Source organism: Crocodylus siamensis, chromosome 5 (genome assembly GCF_052110815.1).
Source record: "Crocodylus siamensis isolate JL-2025a chromosome 5, ASM5211081v1, whole genome shotgun sequence".
In the NCBI taxonomy this organism is placed as follows: Eukaryota; Metazoa; Chordata; order Crocodylia; family Crocodylidae; genus Crocodylus; species Crocodylus siamensis.
In genome coordinates, this window is record NC_143399.1 from 4,559,836 (window position 1) to 4,577,975 (window position 18,140).

The following is an 18,140-nucleotide window of genomic DNA, read 5'->3' on the forward strand; positions in this document are numbered from 1 at the left end:
AAGTGCAATACGGTTACAAGCAGAGCTAGTGCTTTGACGCTGGCTATGCCAAGGGGTCAGACTGGATTCGGGTCTCTGGGTTTCTGGTGGCCAGCTGCTCATTTCCAGACTCCAAGAGGAGCTGGTTCCAGTTGCAATGTTAGGAGTATGTTGGAGGAAGAAAACAGGAATTGATTTCGGGTTTACTATTTGTCCACAGCAGGGATCAATGCACTAAAAACTGCACTCATTTGGCATCATTCTCCCCGCTTCACCTAGCCTTCTGGTGCTGGAATAGCCTTACTGCTTTCCAGTGCTGGGCTATGAACAGTCTATGATCTCTATAGTCTTAGTCTACTCATTAACTGGCATTTCTACAACTCCAGTTCCCCAAAGGCACTTTCCATTTAACAGGAGTGTGTCTAGGTTTGTAGCAGTGTAACTGAGAATAGGATCTGTCTCTTAGCAACTCATTTAGTCGGTATCCTCATAAGGTCATTATTATCCCCATTTTACAGATGGGCAAACTGAGGCATAGAAAAGTTAAGCAATTGGTTCAAAGTCAAACAGGTCAGTGCCAGGGCTGAACCCAGCAATCCTACCCTCTTGCCCCTTGCTCTAGCCGTAGGATGTTGTAAACCTAGGAAGCCAGATGATTTGGTTGCTTTTCTAAGGCTTCAGATTAATCAGTCCTGCTCTTCATTAAACCAATATTTTAAATCATCCTAGAACTGACTAATAGAAACAGATGCTAATGTGTGACTTGCTTTTGTCCTTAGAAAGTTCTGCCTTAGCCCTGGCAGAGATGGAGCCAAGCCTTCAGACATCCTTTAAGCCATAAAGCTATTTGGATCAGGATATTAATTTTACAGTTCTGGCCTGCCTCTTGCCTTTAGTGGAAAAGGAGATTCAGACTTCTACATCCTCCCTACCTCAATTCCTTGCAAATAATGCATGTGCATTTTCCTTCATGGTTTCCTTTTTCACCCAGAATAAGTGACCTAAAGTGAGTTATGCAGACCAGCGTACCCAAAGGCACCAGGGACTTCAAAAGAGGTATGGGCTCTCCATATGTGCAGCTCCTAGCATAGTCAGCACCCACCCACAGCCAAGAGCTTGGAGAATGGCAGAGTGGCTCACAAAAGGCAAAAATGATTAGCCTGGGGAAGAAGCCAAAGCAAGCAGGTGAGCACTTTCACCTCTTCAACTAGAAGAAAAGTTATCAGGATTTTTAAGGCTAGGAAGAAATGGCTGTTAATAGAAGAGGACTAGATACGGACAAGCAAAAGACCCTGAAGTTGTTCTTAGTGCAAAATTAGTGCAGTTGAAAAAAATAAAACAAAAACAAAAAGCCAACTCAAAGGATTCCTTGAAACTAGAGCTCAATAATCAGCCAAGCTCCACTAGGTCAAGTCTGTAACCACTAAAAAACCCCAGCTTTCTCCTTGCATTTCTCTGTGGAGTGGTGATCTCTCTATATATTTTCATACTTTTCTATCATCCCTATTTGTTTCATACTGCTACAGTGCAATGTGGTGCTGCCCTGTATCTGGGATCCCTACAAATTACTATTACTCTAACAACACACCCCTCCAAACCAAGCCCTCTTCTCCCAGCCCCACACCAAACCAGAGCCTTCCCAAAAGCCCTCCCTTAAAGCTCTTCCTTAATGACCAAGTTGCTTTCAGCTGAGCAGAACCACAGCCTCCACCCTCCAAAACCACCTAGATGGGGCTCTAAATCAGCACCTGATTAAGAGCAAGGCTTGGTTGAGCTGTTCTGCGGGAGCAGAGCCTATTAACCCTCCCTGTGCTGCTGGAGGGGGGAAGGAGTCTCAGCAGCATTTGGTGGCTTTCCATGGGAATGAGGCAGACAAGGTTTTCTGGGGGGGCAGGTAGATGTGATCTCTTTTATCACTTGAAAAATTGTTCTTTGCAAGCATTTGGGCACCAAGATAGGAATGAGGCACCTGGATAGCCTTAGAGTTGCTGGCTGTTGGCACAAAAGAGTCAGGTGTTTAAAGGTAGCCGAGGGAGGGACTTGCTCTGTGTTGGGAGGCGAAAGGCTGTGCTCTGTAAATGCTTCTCTTCCTGAGAAAGGTGATGCAGGGGCATTGGTGTATGTGAGGTGAAACACGCTGTGCTGTGCTGTGCTGTCCTGAGCACATTGTGCAATCGCAGTTGGATGCCGTTGTTTTCCCCAAATACCTAACTGAAGAATAGCCTTGACTTTTAGCAAAGCTGCAGAGTCAGCATCTCTTAAGGACGAATTAGAGACCTGGTTAATAAACAGCTCAGTTGGGAGGATCCCTCCAGCCCTCAAGGAAAGTCTCTGGAATCTTTCCTTTTCCCTTGGAGGGAGTGGGTTCAGCCCTGCCCCTATTTGCACTGAGCAACAGGACAAAAGTTTGCTGCAGGCTGGTGGGAGAGGTATTTTGCTGGCACCCTTCTTGATGCTGCTGGCATATGGAGCCCCCCCCCCATATTGCTAACCATCCTTGTTGCCATCCTCTGCACCTTCTTCAGTTCTTCTACATCCTTTCTGAAGTGTGCAGGGCCAGAACGGGGAACTCTATTCACCGTGGATTTATAAAGGGGCATAACAATCCTTTCTGTCTATAAATCAGGGAGATGGGCCATGATGAGCTATAACCCTATTTTCCTTCCCTCATCCCACCTGAGACCTTTCCTCCCTGCCAGATCTCTTCCAATATCAGCCTCAGAGTCCCTTGAGGTATAAAAAAATGTGTACCTGCTTATTATAATTAGTAGTAGTAGTCACTTTTGTTCATCGCTGTGCAAACCTCATGGTATTCTGGCCAGACCTACTCTGATAAAACCAATGACTGTTAAAAATGGAGTGATACTTTGCTCTTTTGATGCCAAAAACCCAATGATCCTTTACTTAGCTGCATGTTTCTTGGTAATATTTTACTTCTGGAGAGTGGGGTGGTCATGGGATCTTACAACACACCTGGATTTTGCTCTTGCTTTGAGCTGAGCTTACTACCAGACCTTGCACTGCAGCTGAAGTCCTACAGGATGGTGTGTAATATGGGGGCTCTTCTTACCAATCGTAGCACAGAGGAATCTAGACATGGAAAGAGGCCAAGTTTTATTGAGCAGGGTGCTAGAGAAACACAGGCACAGCCCTTGCCTGCCCCTCCAAAATGCCTCCTGTCTAAAGGGGCAAAACAAGCAGTGGGGAAAGGAAAAGGGTCTTATGCCTGTTCTGCAGATGGACAACTGAGGCATGGGAAGACAAAGGGGAAGATTTTTATGGGTACATAGGTGCTTAACTCCTGGCGAAATCGAAATCAAACATCTGGCCCAAAGGGCCATGACTGAAATCAAAGCCAGAAGTTAAACCCAGTCTCACTCAAGTGCTATAACTAACAAGTTATCCGTTCCCATGCGAAATGAACTTTCATTTCTACCCGGGAGAACATTTACAGTCTTTTCTCCTATGCCTGAAAAAGGGTGCTTGTGCCCAAAAGCTTGCAAGTAATTTTTTTGGTGAAAAAAACTATTTGGTTTAATAAAAGATATCACTTCTACCGTGAGTTCTGGTAACTAGAAAGTTACAGTTAATACGGTTGGCATTCATGTATTAGCTAGGAGCTGTAGTCTTGATGCTTATAGAGAAGTATGGCTGGCATTCATGTATTGGCTAGGAGCTGTAGTCTTGGATCCTGCTGTGCTAGGCCCTGTACAAACCAAGAACACAAGGGCCCAAAGGGCTTCTAATCCAAGTGAGATGGATGGAAATGAGCCAGTGAGGGAATACAAGGAAACACAGGGACCATACTGGTCAATGTGGTCTCAGCAGCCGGACCGCCGTTTACTTCTCTACAAGTATCAAGAGGAGCTTGAAGGAGGGATGTGAAGGGGAGCAGTGAAGTCGCTTGGCTGATACAGCGAGGGGACGTCACACAGATGAGCAACAGCATCGGTGGAAAATACGGAGGTGCCCGTGTCCAGTCCCCAAGCCGGTGATAGTAGGTAGCAACACAGGCTGATCAGAGGTGAGAGCTGACCTCCATCCATACCCTGCTCAGATCCCAGCCTGGAGGCAGACTAGGCCTGGCCCATTCAGAAGATTGCTGAGACTATCGTTATTTCCCATTAAATAGGCACCTGTTTCCTGCCCACAAAAGCCCCTAACTGTCAGGGCACCCAATTCATTACGCCTCACCGGCCATCACAACATTTGAGAATAATTCTCTTTATTGCTCACGAGGAAAAAATATGTACTAAGGAGCAGATTCCTGCTACGGCAGATTCAATCGCTTGGCTATTTTTGTTGTTCACCAGCAGAGAGAAATGATATGATTGCCAACAAGAGGATGCGCAGATCTTTCACTCAATAAATAACTAGCTCCAGGAGTGGGGAATAAGTGTGTCTGGGAAAGACACCATTAGCTCATTTGGCTCAGATATCAAGATTGGCTATTCATAGAAAGGCTATTAGCCCAGCCGCAGATGATAACAAGGAATGGCGGGGGGAAGCAAGAAGGCTGGGGGGTTTCATACACATGGGGCCAGGTAGAAACCTCCAGAGTGCGTGCCACAGGAGCCAGCCTGTAATTGCAAAACTGACTGGTCTTTGCTTCTAGCTGTGAAGGGGTGGGCATGTGGCAGCCATGCCACTTCTCCCTCTGGGTTGGTCTTGAGGTGCCAGCTGTTATCTTGGGAGTAGGTTTAGCAAAGACTCCTTCCACACCTCACTGCACCTGGAGGGAAGAGGGAGAAGGAGCCCAAGCTAGCTAATGTCCCTGCCACCCAGGCACTGGTTGCAGCAAGGACGGTGTCCCATCCGGAGGCTGCCCCACCATTCCTGTCACTGGCAGGCAGCAGGACTCCCAACGAGGTCCACACCAAGTTGTCCCGTGTAGCAGAGGTTTCACACAAGGAAGAGAAAGAGAAAGGGGCTACGTGGATGGTTCATCGGAGCGATCTTCATCTGCCCGGGGGGGTGGTTGGATCCTCGCAACGAGAGGAGGAGAGTTAGGGTTTGGTGGAGGTGGTGAAGATGGAGCGATCCTCAAAGGCAGTCGCTACATCGCGGTGGTGAGGACTTTCTCATTGTATTCGATGACGTTTTCGTAGGCGTGCTCGTTCTCTCGGGATCTGAAATATTAGGGAACAGTGGTCAGTTATGAAGCCTGCGAGCAAAGGTCTTTCAGTCAGGTCTATAACTGAACGGGCCCCGGTTTAAACAGAAAGAGGGGGGCGACCCATACTAGTCTGTGATGAAGTGGCCAGCGTGCAGAAGAACGACTGCTGTCTCTTCATAATTTCATGGGGGCTGGAAGGGACCAGCTTGGCTGGTTTTAATACTACGTGGCTATGGGTCATCGTACCTGGGCTGCTAGATTCTGGAAGCCGGAGTCGGGACTTTCCTATTGCTCTATTTAGGGTAGATCTTTAGGAAAGGTAGGGCAAAATGCCTCTGCTCCATCCATGCACGGACTAATACTGCCAACAATGCTAGCATTTCATTGGCAATTACTGATGCAATAGGAAGCTTAAAGGCCCCGATCTTGCAAAGACTGATGTGCCCATTTTACTTTGATGCTTCACTGTGCTTAAAGCACAGAAGGTATGTAAGTGCTGCCTCCAGCACCCAGGATTCAAGGCTGGGCTCCTATCCAAGTACTAGTCAAACCCGTGACTGCTTAGCTTCCAAAATCAGATAAGTGTAGGTGTGCATTCAGTCTCATATGGCCGTATTAGGTGCATGCATCTTGTAGGATCAGGGCCTCGGCTTGCAAAAATAAGAACGGCCCTAGAATGCTAAACTGGCTAGAAACAGGAGTGAAACTGGATTAATACATCCAATCCAAGAGCACACACAAGACGGTGGCAGGACACTTCAGCTTCCCTGGACATACCATCGCTGAGCTCATAGTAGCTGGTCTTCTGCAGCAACACTTTAAAAGCCAACTTGATCATGAAATTGCAGAGCAAGAAATCATCCACAGACTGGATTCAGTCTGGTCTAAACACAGGGTCCAGAGTCTTATCCCATTGCATGGATTATGTTTTGTGACCCCTTCGTCCCTACAGCTTTATTACATGTTTGCCTTGCTCAGAAGGGACCCCATCCCTCCCCTGGCACTTGCCTCCTATCCCCTCCCACCCTCCCTTCCCTGTCTTTTGCATTCAGGGAGCAGGGGGAGGTGGTATTAGTCTGAAGTCTTATAGACTAACCTTATAGACTATAGACGAACTTTATAGACTAACTTTTTATAGACTTATAAACTAACCTTGTAGACCAACCTTATAGACTAAATCAGACATGTAAAGCATAAGCTGTTGTGAGCCTGAGCTCGTTTCTTCAGATGCATATAGAGGTACTAGGAACAACCCTCTATCTCTCATGTGTTATGGGGGCCATACAGGGGACACAGATGAGGGGAAGGAGGGTTATGGAGGAAAGTGGAAGGAGCTAGGTCCCTAGCACATGAGGAGGTTGCTCTAGACATACAACCAGAGGCCATTCTGATCCCTGGTACCCAGAATCTGGATGGTGTAAAGATGCCAGAAAGTCATTTCTGACCCTCCCTCCACCCCACTGACCCAACACAAAATGGGACCCGTTGGGTCACAGAACTAGAAAGCTCTTGAATGGCTCCATCACCTGAAATCAGCCACGTTTGAGGAGTACTTCCCCTCGTGCCCATTGGATACGACGGGGTCTGGCTTGTTTCCGATGGTGACCACCGACTCCATGCTTTCGCTGCACAAGAAGCACAGTTAGAGCAGTTTAGATGCAACAGAAATGCTGCTAGCCGCATGACCCAATGCACACAGCTAGGGACGAAGCAACAGAGCAAATAATTTCATCCTCTGTAATCATCATCTCACCACGAATTCCCAGGTGTTATCAAACCCTTTGAATTTTTGGTTCTGGGCAATTCTGATATCTTTTATGAGACCAACTCAAATTATTGGAAAAATTCTTCTTAGCAAGCTTCTGGGTATCAATACCTTTTGTCAGGCTGAGGAAGTCTCTGCAGTTGGTGTGTGCTCTTCCTGGCTGGGATGCATAGTAAAGAAGCCAGAGGCTGGTATGCATATAAGAAAGCCATGCAGAAAAAAAATTTCCAACTATTTAAATTGGTCTAATACAAGATACTGGATTTACCCAAAGAACCTTGTCTTCCTGTGTCCTTCAACCAACACGGCTACAACCTGCACCCCTGGTTTTGGGTAAGTAGCTCACAAAAGCAGAGAGATGGATACTTACAGAGGTAACCAAATTAGCTTTAAAAAAGAATGAGGCTGAATTAGTCCACACGGAGCTCCCAGCTGACACAACTACACTAAACTACCTTAAATTAATTCATTTAAAGCTAGCTTTATTCGTTCTATACTGCACTGCCATCTGCAATGTAGACATACCCAGACATTAATTCCCCTTTTATGATCAGGCCACAGACTGTTTAAAGAGACTCCTTTTGGCCTGGAAACCTGCAAAGAGACTCAGGAGTGGCTTTTTATCTAGGACGGTCTCCCTTGTTCAGTCACAAGTTGCTCCTCAATGCTCTGCCATTAAGTTCAAGGGTTTTTCTTTACTCTGCCCTGCTCTTTCATGAATCTGGTGATTCATAACAAGGGGCGGGGAAAACTCAAGAGTTGGTTCCTGCAACACCCACTGAATGTGTACTCAAGTTTCTAATAATCATTCCTGCAGCATGCGTCTTAAAGCTTTTTTTCGAAAGCAGGTCAATGCTGGTGTCCCCCGCTGTGACGGCAAGTGGTGGACTTGTCCAAAGTGGGTTGGTGTGAAGGTCAACCAAACTGTGCCTGGGTCTCTGGAGACCTCCACTAGACTAAGCTACCTCAAGTCATCCCATGTGTATGTGAAAGGGCTTCCCAGAAGCCTAATGCCTCTTCTGGGGCCGGAGAAAGAGCTGGGTGGACCACTGACTCCCATTGTGAGCCATTCATTGGTGCACACTGCCTCCCTTTCCTCCTTAAGGTGGTTCAGGCAACAGGGTGCTGCGGACTGGGAAGGAAGAGCATCAACTGGTATAAATTTTTTATAGCTCCACTGAAGTCAGGGGAGTGCTGCGATCCTGGGCACCACCCGAGGAACCGCTCTGTTTTCTCCGAGTGCTTGCTGACCGCTTTTCAGCCGCTTTTGGCAGATGGGGAAACTGAGGCAAGCAGGTCCTCTGCCCACAAAACCCTGGAGGAATCTATGATCCAGGTGGGAAATCAATGGCGAAACAAGCCTGGAGCTTTCAGGAGTGAGGGGAAGAGCGCGCTCAAGTTGGCAGATCAGGCTGGGGTCCATCTGCATGGTTGGCCTCCTGTGTGGTCTTCTGGAGCTTGCCCTTCCTCTGGGAACCCAGAATATTAGGAGAAGGCAATGGTTTGACTGCAGGGGGGAGCTGCCATCGGAAAAAAGGGGGATCCCATCTGCAGATGACTCCACAGCAGCTATTCCCGGTACGCTACCTCCCTTTCCAGGGCAGGATGCATCTCGGCATCTCCCCCCAGCCCTCCCCTTGTTCATCCCAGTCACAGACCAGAGCCCTGGCCATGGGCCCTGAGTGCTTCTCCAGAAGGTTTTGCAGCAGTAGCCAATGCAAAGGATTATGGGACAAGTTGTCTCCTTAAAATTACCGGAGCCCAGATTCTCCAAGGTGTTTCTGTGGAAGTCGCCGATCCCCATCAGCTCCGTTCAACCCAATGGGAGTTAAGGCCTCGATAGGCAACGCCTTTGCAGGGATGGAGAAGGAGGGAGCTTGAGAACCAGCCATGGAAAGAGGCCGCCAAGGTCCCTTTGCCAACAGCTCGGGGATGTAAGCAGGGAGCTCCAGAGCTAAAACCTCCAGGTAAAGCTCCTTGGCATGGGCTCCTCTCTGGAGAGAGTAGAGAGGGGGATGCATAACACACACGCACTGCACTTCCCATGAGTAGAGTCTACTGCTGCATTTAAGGAGAGTCAAGTGTCCTCCCAAAACTAACAGGCCATGGGGCTAGTAACAGGAAGAGCCTGTAGCGCCATAATCTCCTGCCCTTTGCCTCGCCAGGTCTGCTAAGGAAGAAGGCAGCTTTTTGTGAGATGAGGGTACAGCTTGAACTCCACATCTCCAGGGCTATAGCAAAACCCTCCAAACACTGCAACTGGACTCAGGCACAGGCTGTTAATAGCTATGGCTCAGGAGTCCCTATACAGGCAAACTCCCAGTGGGGTTGTCACGTTTTGCTAGGAATGGTTGGACTTTTAAGGGCTTTCTATTTAGTCTACCTACCCTTTGTGTCCAGGTGACACTATGTACAGTGGCAAAGCCTGTATTCCTGTAGCAGCCCTCCCCGATGCCAGTGACGTGCGATGCAAGCCTACGGCGTTCAGTAAAACTAATCTGTCATCCGAAGTGTCTGCTCCCGCTAACTGGTTTGTCCAGTCTGCCTTGCAACAGCCCATTGCAAAACACTTTGCAATGTTCTTTGTTTCACTCTCATGTGGCTGGTGACCTGGAGTCGGTCTGTTCGGAGAGCATGTGCATGTGTGTGCATGCCGATACGCACACACCCAGCAACCGCAGGAGTTTGCACGTCGATTCAAAGCAGAAGTTGCGAGTAGCAATTAGATCAAAGCCTGGTTCACAGTTCGATCCAAGCCAAGCTTTTCGACTCTGAAAGCAAATCCTCAATCTGAATCCCACCCAGTGCTCAGTGGGGGCTGGCTTCTGTGTGCTGGTTTAGGTCCTCATGGTATGAGGGGCACCGATTCCTCCGGCGCTTGCTAGACAGCGATGACCAGGACATGCGCAAGGGATGGGAAGGCATGGACAGGCAGGGACGTAAGTTGATAACCGCTGTGGACGGGAGGAAATCGGGCTTGGAACAACTCCAGGTTGCTAAGCTTCAGCAGTGTCTCTTCCGAAGGGAGGCCAAGTGAATTAAAATGGGCTTCTCTCCTCTCTAACCTTCCTCTGAGCCCTGGCAGGTGGATTTTAGCAGCAGAGCAGACCCGTCCTATCAAGAGCACCTTACATTGCTAGGAAGGAGTTGGGTTCGGGTTAGGGTAAGTGCTCAAACCTACCAAAAGCAGTGCAAACGGGCGCTTGCAGCAAGTGTCCAACAGCTGCTCTGCTTGGACCTGTCCTGCCTCTGCTCAGCTGAAAATCTGAGTTTCAAGCTTGGCCATTGGCTGCTTCCATGTTGCAGTATAATTAGGGCCTTCACGTGCCTTTCCCCGGCTGGGTCAGGGGGTATAAGTGGCACAAGGCCAGGTCATGACGAGGGTGGGGTGTGACCGTGCTTGTGTTTGTAAGTACCATATTGTCTGGCATGCCACAGACCTCAAAATAAGACCCGCAACTTGTGTGGGGTAGGCAGAATGAGGGAGCGGGGAAATAAGCAGAGGGAGTTTGCCAGAGTCACGGCTGAATCCTGAGCATCTGTGCTGAAATGTTATCCTTCTCATCGCTGCTGGCAAATTGGCAGCAGCTTTTGGCACCACTACTGCCAATTCACCAGCGTCTGTGACAGAGTTAACACTGGCAGCTCTGATCCTGAAGGGTGAATTTTCTCCCTGAGGCTGGAAGGGGAGGGAGAAGCACAGCAGCTATACTATAGTGTCTCCATGCTTCGATTCCTCCCTTCCAGCATAGACACAGGCCCCAATTTTGAAGGGCCGATTTTTGGGGAAAGGGTGCGTGTGAGTACAGGAAATAATATCAAGGAGTTTCCAATACATTTGACTTCCCTATACGCATCAAGTGCTGGTCATTAACTCTGGTATGCAGCCTCCGCAGACCTCACCCGGGTCGTCAGGAGAGACTTGTGTGGAGGGGCATTGACAGTAGTGACGCCAAATCAACCGTGGCCAAGTTCCCACCAAGGAAGCACACTTACTCTTTCTCCTGGCACCAGTATCGATTCACCACAAAAGCAATCGCCACCAGCACTAAGAAAACGGCCACCGCGATGAGTCCTTGCATCCATGGCTGGAGCCTTCTCGCGGCTGCGGAGAAAAGGGTAGCAGACGTCACTTTTAGCTCCCTCCGTTCTACGTTCATTTACCGCCCTCATCAGCGCGGTAGCCCCAGGCTTGGCCAACACGCCTCTGCACCGTGTCAGGCTCCCCAGCTGGGATGTGGTTTCTCGAACATACTCAGGGCTGCTCTGAGGAAACAGCATTGCCTCATTTCCGGGATCCAGCAAGGATGGATGGGAGGGAGGGAGCAAGGCATGGTGATATTCCCTGCCCCAGCATGAAAGCAGACTAACAAGCCCTTAGAGCGTCATTTTGTATTATGCTGATCATCCTAGTCCCAACCCAGCTCCTAAATCTGTGCTTGGCTTAAAGCAGCTGAATACTGTTGACTTAGAAATGGTATGTTAAGGTTTGTTTTTGGGGAATTGGCTTATAGGTGTGTGTATATCTATCTATCTAGCTAGCTAGCTATCAATCGATCAATTGATATGCATATATCTATCTATCAGTCAATAAATAGATAGATACGCACGTATCCATCTCTGGATAGATAGATACGCACGTATCCATCTCTGGATAGATAGATACGCACGTATCCATCTATCTAGCTAAGCATTAGAAGGGTTCAAGATAGGCAGCGGGGTTAATTGATTTCTAAAGAGCTTGGGTCTAAGGTGCACACACACAGCTCCATACAGACTTGGAAGAAGACAGGCTGTCTAACACAACAAGGCTAACGGACACAAAGTCTAGGAACAGGAGTACGTGCTATACCATCCATAACATGAGATAAAAAAGACACCAGCTAACAAGGCGCAGAGCAGGGGCCCCATAGTTCCTGTTTCGGGGGAATGGACCAGATTAGGAAAAGGCCCAGAAGGCTATGTGGATGTGTGAGCACAGAGAGACACCAGCCAGAGATAGCCACGGATGAAGAGTCGTCAAGAGTCATGGAGAATAAAAAGGCAGAGACTTGAGAGTAATAAAGGGTCCCTCCTTTTGTCTCGTCCTTCCCTCCTCCTCCTCCCCAAGAGGGGCCCCTGGGAAGGGTCCCAGAGGCCACCACGGACAGAGGGCATACTACCAGCTCGTCTCATCCACCCCTCCGAAGGGGGTGGTGTGGGCGTCGGTATCCCACCTCCAGGCCACTGACCTAAGAAACAGCCTCCAAGTGAAGACTGCATCCTGGGCAGATGTACTTCGACTCTGATGACAGCCCTAGGATTTGGTAGACATACAGAATTGCTGGATTGTTTGTATTGCTTCTTTTCTGTTATCACGGTGTATCAACACATTTGCCTATTATTGAATGGGAAATAATCGTGGTCGGTCTGGGTCCTAAATCCAGAGCCAACAAATATTAAGTCTAACAGCCCTACTGCAGTCCACCCGGAAAGCTGTGTCCCAACTGCATTGGGACAATGTCTCTGCAAATAACTGACTCCGGTTCAGTGAGCAAACAAATTCCATTCAGGGATGACATCAAATATATATATATTTTTTAATTTATAAATTGTTTAATTTTTTTCCCCCCCGTTTTCAACAAAACACTCCTTTTGGATCAAACACAGCATTTTGCGTGGCCCAAAACACAACCCCTTGTTCATTCTTTCCATGAACATGAGATCGACTGCAACCGAAACGTCATTCTGCCCTTGAAAAATCCAAACATTTCATTTTTGGAAATGCTGATAAAACACAGGCGTCCCCCGTTCAGTTGGAATAAATTGCTAAATCTGACATGCGTTTGCTTAATGCTTCAATCAGCCCAAAACTGAAAGGACTTTTTGGCTAATGCAAATGCTTTGTCCAGCTCACCTCTTGAGGATTAGCTGGGTACCCCATGAGGAAGTGCAGAAAAATTATTTAGTTTGGAGATTATTTAGTTTTAGAAGACCTGGGCTTTTTTTAGTCTTGAGAAGAAAAGTTTGACAGGGGATTTGATAGCAGCCTTCAACTCCCTGCCAGGGGCTGCAAAGAGGCTGGAGCTGGACTGTTCTCAGTAGGGGCGGATGACAGGACAAGGAGCAATGGGCTCAAGCTGCAGCAAGGGAAGTTGAGGGTAGATACTAAGAAAAACTTTCTCAATAAGTGAAGCACTGGAAGAAGTTACCTAGAGAGGTGGTGCAATCTCCATCCTTGGGGGTTTTTAAGGTCCGGATAGACAAAGCCTTGGCTGGGATGATCTAGTTGGGGATGGGTAGGTTGGATGAGGCGTGACCTCCTGAGGTCCCTTCCAACCCTCGTTTTCTATGATTCTACAAATTAGCAGTTTTCTGGGGAATTACCCAAGGCTTCATTGTCTGTCATAGAGTTGGGGAACTGCACCCAATCTTGAAGCCTGGGCCATACCCTAGGACACATGCCAGCTGAGCTGGGCTCTTACCTGACCAGCTCTTAGCCTTGGAGTCCCAGCCAGCCCAGGAAGGTGAGGTTGACATGAAGCACCTCTACCCCAACAGCCTCTCAAACATCACTACAATAGCACCCTCCAAGGAAGGCAACATAACGGGAAAGCCCGATGGTCTTTAGCTTGGCTCAGCAGGAGGCCTGGGATGGCAGGGCAGAGCTTTCCAGAACAACAGCCCTAGACTGCAGCCTCCTCAGCTCAACACGGGGACAATCAGCTGATCCCTCCCTACCGGTCACCTTGCTCCTCTATGTCGTTTTCCATTAGAGCCCAGACAAAACCCAAACCCCTGAGCTTGATGGCCTCCTCACCTCAACGGGATCACAACCTGCCCCCAAATTCTGCATCTCACGCCCATCCCTAGTGTTGCATTCTCCGTGTACACAAAGAAAGCAAATCCCCCCTGTGTCTTTCCATTGCACCGGTGTACAGCACCGTGCACAGCAAAACAACGGAAAGCATTATTATGCCATTATAGATATCCATGGTGCCCCCTTATCTTAGATACTGTGTGTAGTTCTGGTTCCCCCATCTCAAAACAGGTATAGTAGATTCATAGATGTTAGGCTGGAAGGGACCTCAGTAGGTCTTCGAGTCCGACCCCCTGCCCTGATGTAGACAAGGCGCAGAGAAGGGCAATAAAGATGGGGGGTGAAACAGCTTCCCTAGGAGGGGAGATGGAAATGGCAGAGACTCTTCAGCTTAGAAAAGAGATGACTGATGGGGTCCTATGAAGGAGGTCTACGCAAGTATGAATGGAGTGGAAAGAGTGAATGGGGAACTGTTATCATAATACAAACATTCACACTATGACTCGTAATACAAAAACTACAGGCAGCCAATAACGTGATGAGGTGGTGGGTTTAAAACTAATACAAGACGGCCCTCTTTTACACTATGCATAAAACCCCCCGATGTTCTGATCTGTAAGGGCCCTTCCAGCCCCTATGAACAACTATGAAACTCAGGGAACTCCTTGCCGCAGTATGTTGTGGAAGCCAGGAGTGTAATCCCCTTTCTCTTAAGGAGGCCCACAGATTTAGCATGCAGCAGTACACAGATTTCAAAACCAAAAGAGATTAGACAAATCTAGGGAGGACAGGTCCATCCCACAACTGTCGGTGGTGTGACCTCAGGCTCAGGACATCCCCAAACGCTATGACTCCAGCTCTGACATGAGGTGGATCATTCTGCACGTGCTCCATTTATTATAGTTTTCCTAAAGCATCCACTACTTGCTACTGTTTAGGAGATGGGCCTCAGTGGATGCTTGGCCTGACCTGGTACAGCAGTTCTTTTGTCCATATATTCAAATATAAACTTTCCCCGAGGGACGAAGAGAGTTCTGCATCCTATCAGGGAAAAGAGTGGGACAGCTGCCTCCTAGAGGCTCCCTGCCTCTATATTTCAAGGTGTAGAAAACCCAGCAGCATCTCAACATCTCATTCCCTTCCCATTTGCATATGTGCAACATACACAAGTGATGCTGTACCAGCAGGCCCCTTCCAGTCCTATGTAGGTCCCATTGCCTCTTCTGTGTCTAGGGCACACACTCATTGCTGTTGTAGCTGAACCCCTCTTGATTTCCTTCAGCGTACCCTCGAGGTGAAGAACCGTCCAGGAATGAGGGTAGTAACCTAGCAAATCTCCCTGCAAGTCCACCGGCTGAATTGTCGGGTGGTCCCCCGGGACAGCGCTGCAGTTGCACACTCTTGGGCACACCCCCACCCACCCACTCCCACTTGCACACGCTGGACCTGAGCCAAAGTAGTTGCCCTGGAGTCACCCCCAGTGCCTGCTCTCTACCACGGGGCAATGTCTCCAGAGTGGCTGCAAAGAGGGCTGACCCAACCCCACATTTCTAGGTTTGCAGATAGGGAGTATGCACCCCCTGGCACTGTCCCTAGGCCTCCCCTCCATCCAAGGGCAGGGATTAAAGATTGCTGAGGCTGGCACGACTACCCCCGCCAGGCTAAGTTATACTGGGCACCTCTTTGCAGAGACCATGCACATGCCAAGAGACTTGTCTGAGCTCCCAGAGGAAGTCTGTGGTCCTCGCGGCAGGGGACAGGACCATGGATTCCAGGCTCCCATGTCAGCGCCTGACCCATGGAGCCATCCTTGTCCACCTAGGATTTTCAGGCTCTATGAAATCAGCAGGTTTCCTCTAGATATTGAAGGAACAAGGTGCCAGCAGTACCCCACACCAGTCCCCGGACTGCGGGGAACACCAACAACACCATCAACAATGTCTACCATGCCAACACCATGCCCCGTTCTTAGGCACTGGTTGTCAGCACCTTGTACAGGCATCTCTACCTGCCTCCGAGCACTCGCTGCCCTCCTCATCTCTCCTTCCCAGAAAACAGCCACCCTCCAGCTCCTGCCAAGGAGGAAGTAACTGCAGTGTTTTTTGGAGGTTATAATCCGTCGCTAATGATTATGATGTTGCAAAGAGGATTACGGAGGGTCTATTAGCATAACAAACCTGTCAGAGGAGGTGCCAGTGGGTTCGGCGCGACACTCTGCTGCTAGCAATGTACACGCTCCTGCTTGTTTTTAGTGTGATCCCCTTCCAAGTTTCGGGGGTGGTGTGAGGCTGGAGGGGAGCCAGCCGACCGCAAGCTGTGCGGTGCATGGAGGGGGACGCAGCAGCACAGCAAGATGACACAAAAGCTGACGCGGGGCTAAATCCTCCCGAGTTGCACCAGCCATGCTGAGGACCTGCTAGATGGAGGGTGGGGGGAACTTCAGGCTGTCACTGAGGCCATTGCAACAGGGCTCAACTGATCAGGGGCCTGTTCCTAGCTCTGGCATCCGCAAACAGGCTTGGATGAGTGTCGATCCCTGTCTGTACGGGGGGGGGGGGGATACAATATGCACCCCTCCCGATCTCAGCTGCCATTTCCACACGCTGCTCAAAAACAACAGTAAATGGGCTTTTCAGGGTCACAGCTAATCTATCAACTCCTGTCTCCACCCTTTCCAGCAGGGCTGGGAGTGGCTCTGAAACTTTGGCATCCACTTTGGCAAAAACAGTGCAAACATCCAAAAGGACAGTGGGAGGGGAAAATGTCCTGACTCTATGTGCTGTGTATGAAGCGGAAAGCAGCAAACCAGTCCAAAGCCTCCCGCTACTCTGTCCCATTGTAGGAACATCCTTTTACCTTTGGCTTTTCCACCCAACATAAAGCATGCCTTATGGTGAAAACTTAACCCTGGAGGAGGGCTTATACCCAAGGAACAACCTAACAAGTGCTGGCCGATAGCTGGGGAAGTGAGCCGCAAGTCTTGGCAATTCAATCTGTTACTCAGAGATGAAACAGCCTTGGAAGTGGCCGAGCATGATGGACCATTAAACCCAGGTTAGGCTTTGGTCTGAGATAGCTTCCCCCTCTCCATACCTCTGCTTTCTGTGCACTAGCTGTAAAATAGATCTTGGCATCACAGAGAACCGGGTGGAAGGGACCTCCTGGGATCACATCTGATCCAACCCCCTGCCTGGGGCAGGATCGCTCCTATCCAAACCATCCAATATAAATCCATTGTCTAACCTCTTAGCAGGACTACACGTGGAGTCAGCCCTGACACACGCACAAGGCATGACAGCCTACCCTGCCATGGGTAAGGCAAGGGGGCCACAGCCCTGCTGCCAGGAAGGCTCTTAAAACATGCTTGGGGGATGAAAGAAGGCCATGCTCCTCATTATGGATGAAGGCAAAAAAACCCTCAAACCCAGTCCATACCAATCTGTCCATGGGGTAAAAATTCCTTCCTGACCCCAAATATGATGATCAGCAGGGATCCCAAGTTTCTCTGATTTAAAAAAAAAAAGTCCTCAATTTTCAGTTAAAAAAATGTAACCCTAAATCCACATTTTCCCATGATTTTAAATGGAACACCACTAATACACACACACACACACACACACACACACACACGGGTGTAGGTGAGAGTCATGTTGGTCTAAGGACATAGGCAAACAAGGCTCTTTGGGTGAATCTGATATCTTTTATTAGACCAACTTAAATAGCTAACATTTTTTTCCATCTATTTAAGTTGGTCTAATAAAAGATATCAGATTCACCCAAAGAACCTTGTCTGCTGGGAGAGAGAGAGAGAGACTTCATTTTAAATCATGGGAAAATGTGGATTTGGAGGTACTTTTTAAACTGAAAATTGGGTTTGTTTTTTTTTAAATGGGAAAAAACCAGGATCCCTGGTGAACAACCTGATCTTAAGCAGAGGAGCAAGACGCTTTAGCCAGAAACCACTGGGTTTAAGTCCCAGTACGAGCAAAGCACGGCCCAGTCAAAATCCTCAGCTTTGGCTGCTGCCAACATCCAATGCTTCTGAGGAAGCTAAAGATAAATGAAGAAGAAAAACCCTGACACTTGAAGCAGCAAGAGAGGGAAAATGTCCTTCCCAGACCCACACGATGACCAGTAAAGCCCAGAAGCATGGGAAATACTCATAGTGAAGCACAGGCACAGCCACTCCCAGAGCATCCCTAACCAATGCTTGTCCAATGTCTTCTTGAACGCCTCCGGTGATGGAGATCCCACAGTTTCCCTGGGCAGTTTGATCCACTGCCTCATCGCTGTAACATTGAATGAAATTTTCCTGATATGCAACATAAACTTACTTTGCTTACGACTACAAGCTGTTGGTGCGTGGCCTGATTTCTGCAGTAAGAGGCAAGAAGTGCTTTCCCTCTTCCTGTTGCAGCCCTTCAGGTATTTGCCGACTGCTCTCATGGCCCCTTTTAATTGCCTTTTCTGCAAACTGAACA

The 18,140-nt window shown here is 48.7% G+C and overlaps 1 protein-coding gene across 1 annotated transcript in view; it reads right to left on the bottom strand.

The window, feature by feature from the left end:
• Positions 1 to 4,185: 4,185 nt before the first annotated feature.
• The window catches only part of PDZK1IP1 (PDZK1 interacting protein 1), a 28,207-nt gene continuing 14,252 nt past the window's right edge, over positions 4,186 to 18,140 (bottom strand). The window contains exons 2-4 of the mRNA XM_090049324.1: positions 10,857 to 10,965; positions 6,622 to 6,720; positions 4,186 to 5,108 (exon numbers count right to left, since the gene is read on the bottom strand). Coding sequence (XP_089905450.1) covers positions 5,036 to 5,108; positions 6,622 to 6,720; positions 10,857 to 10,965 — 281 coding nt within the window. The 3' untranslated portion in view covers positions 4,186 to 5,035. The remainder of the gene's footprint in view (positions 5,109 to 6,621; positions 6,721 to 10,856; positions 10,966 to 18,140) is intronic.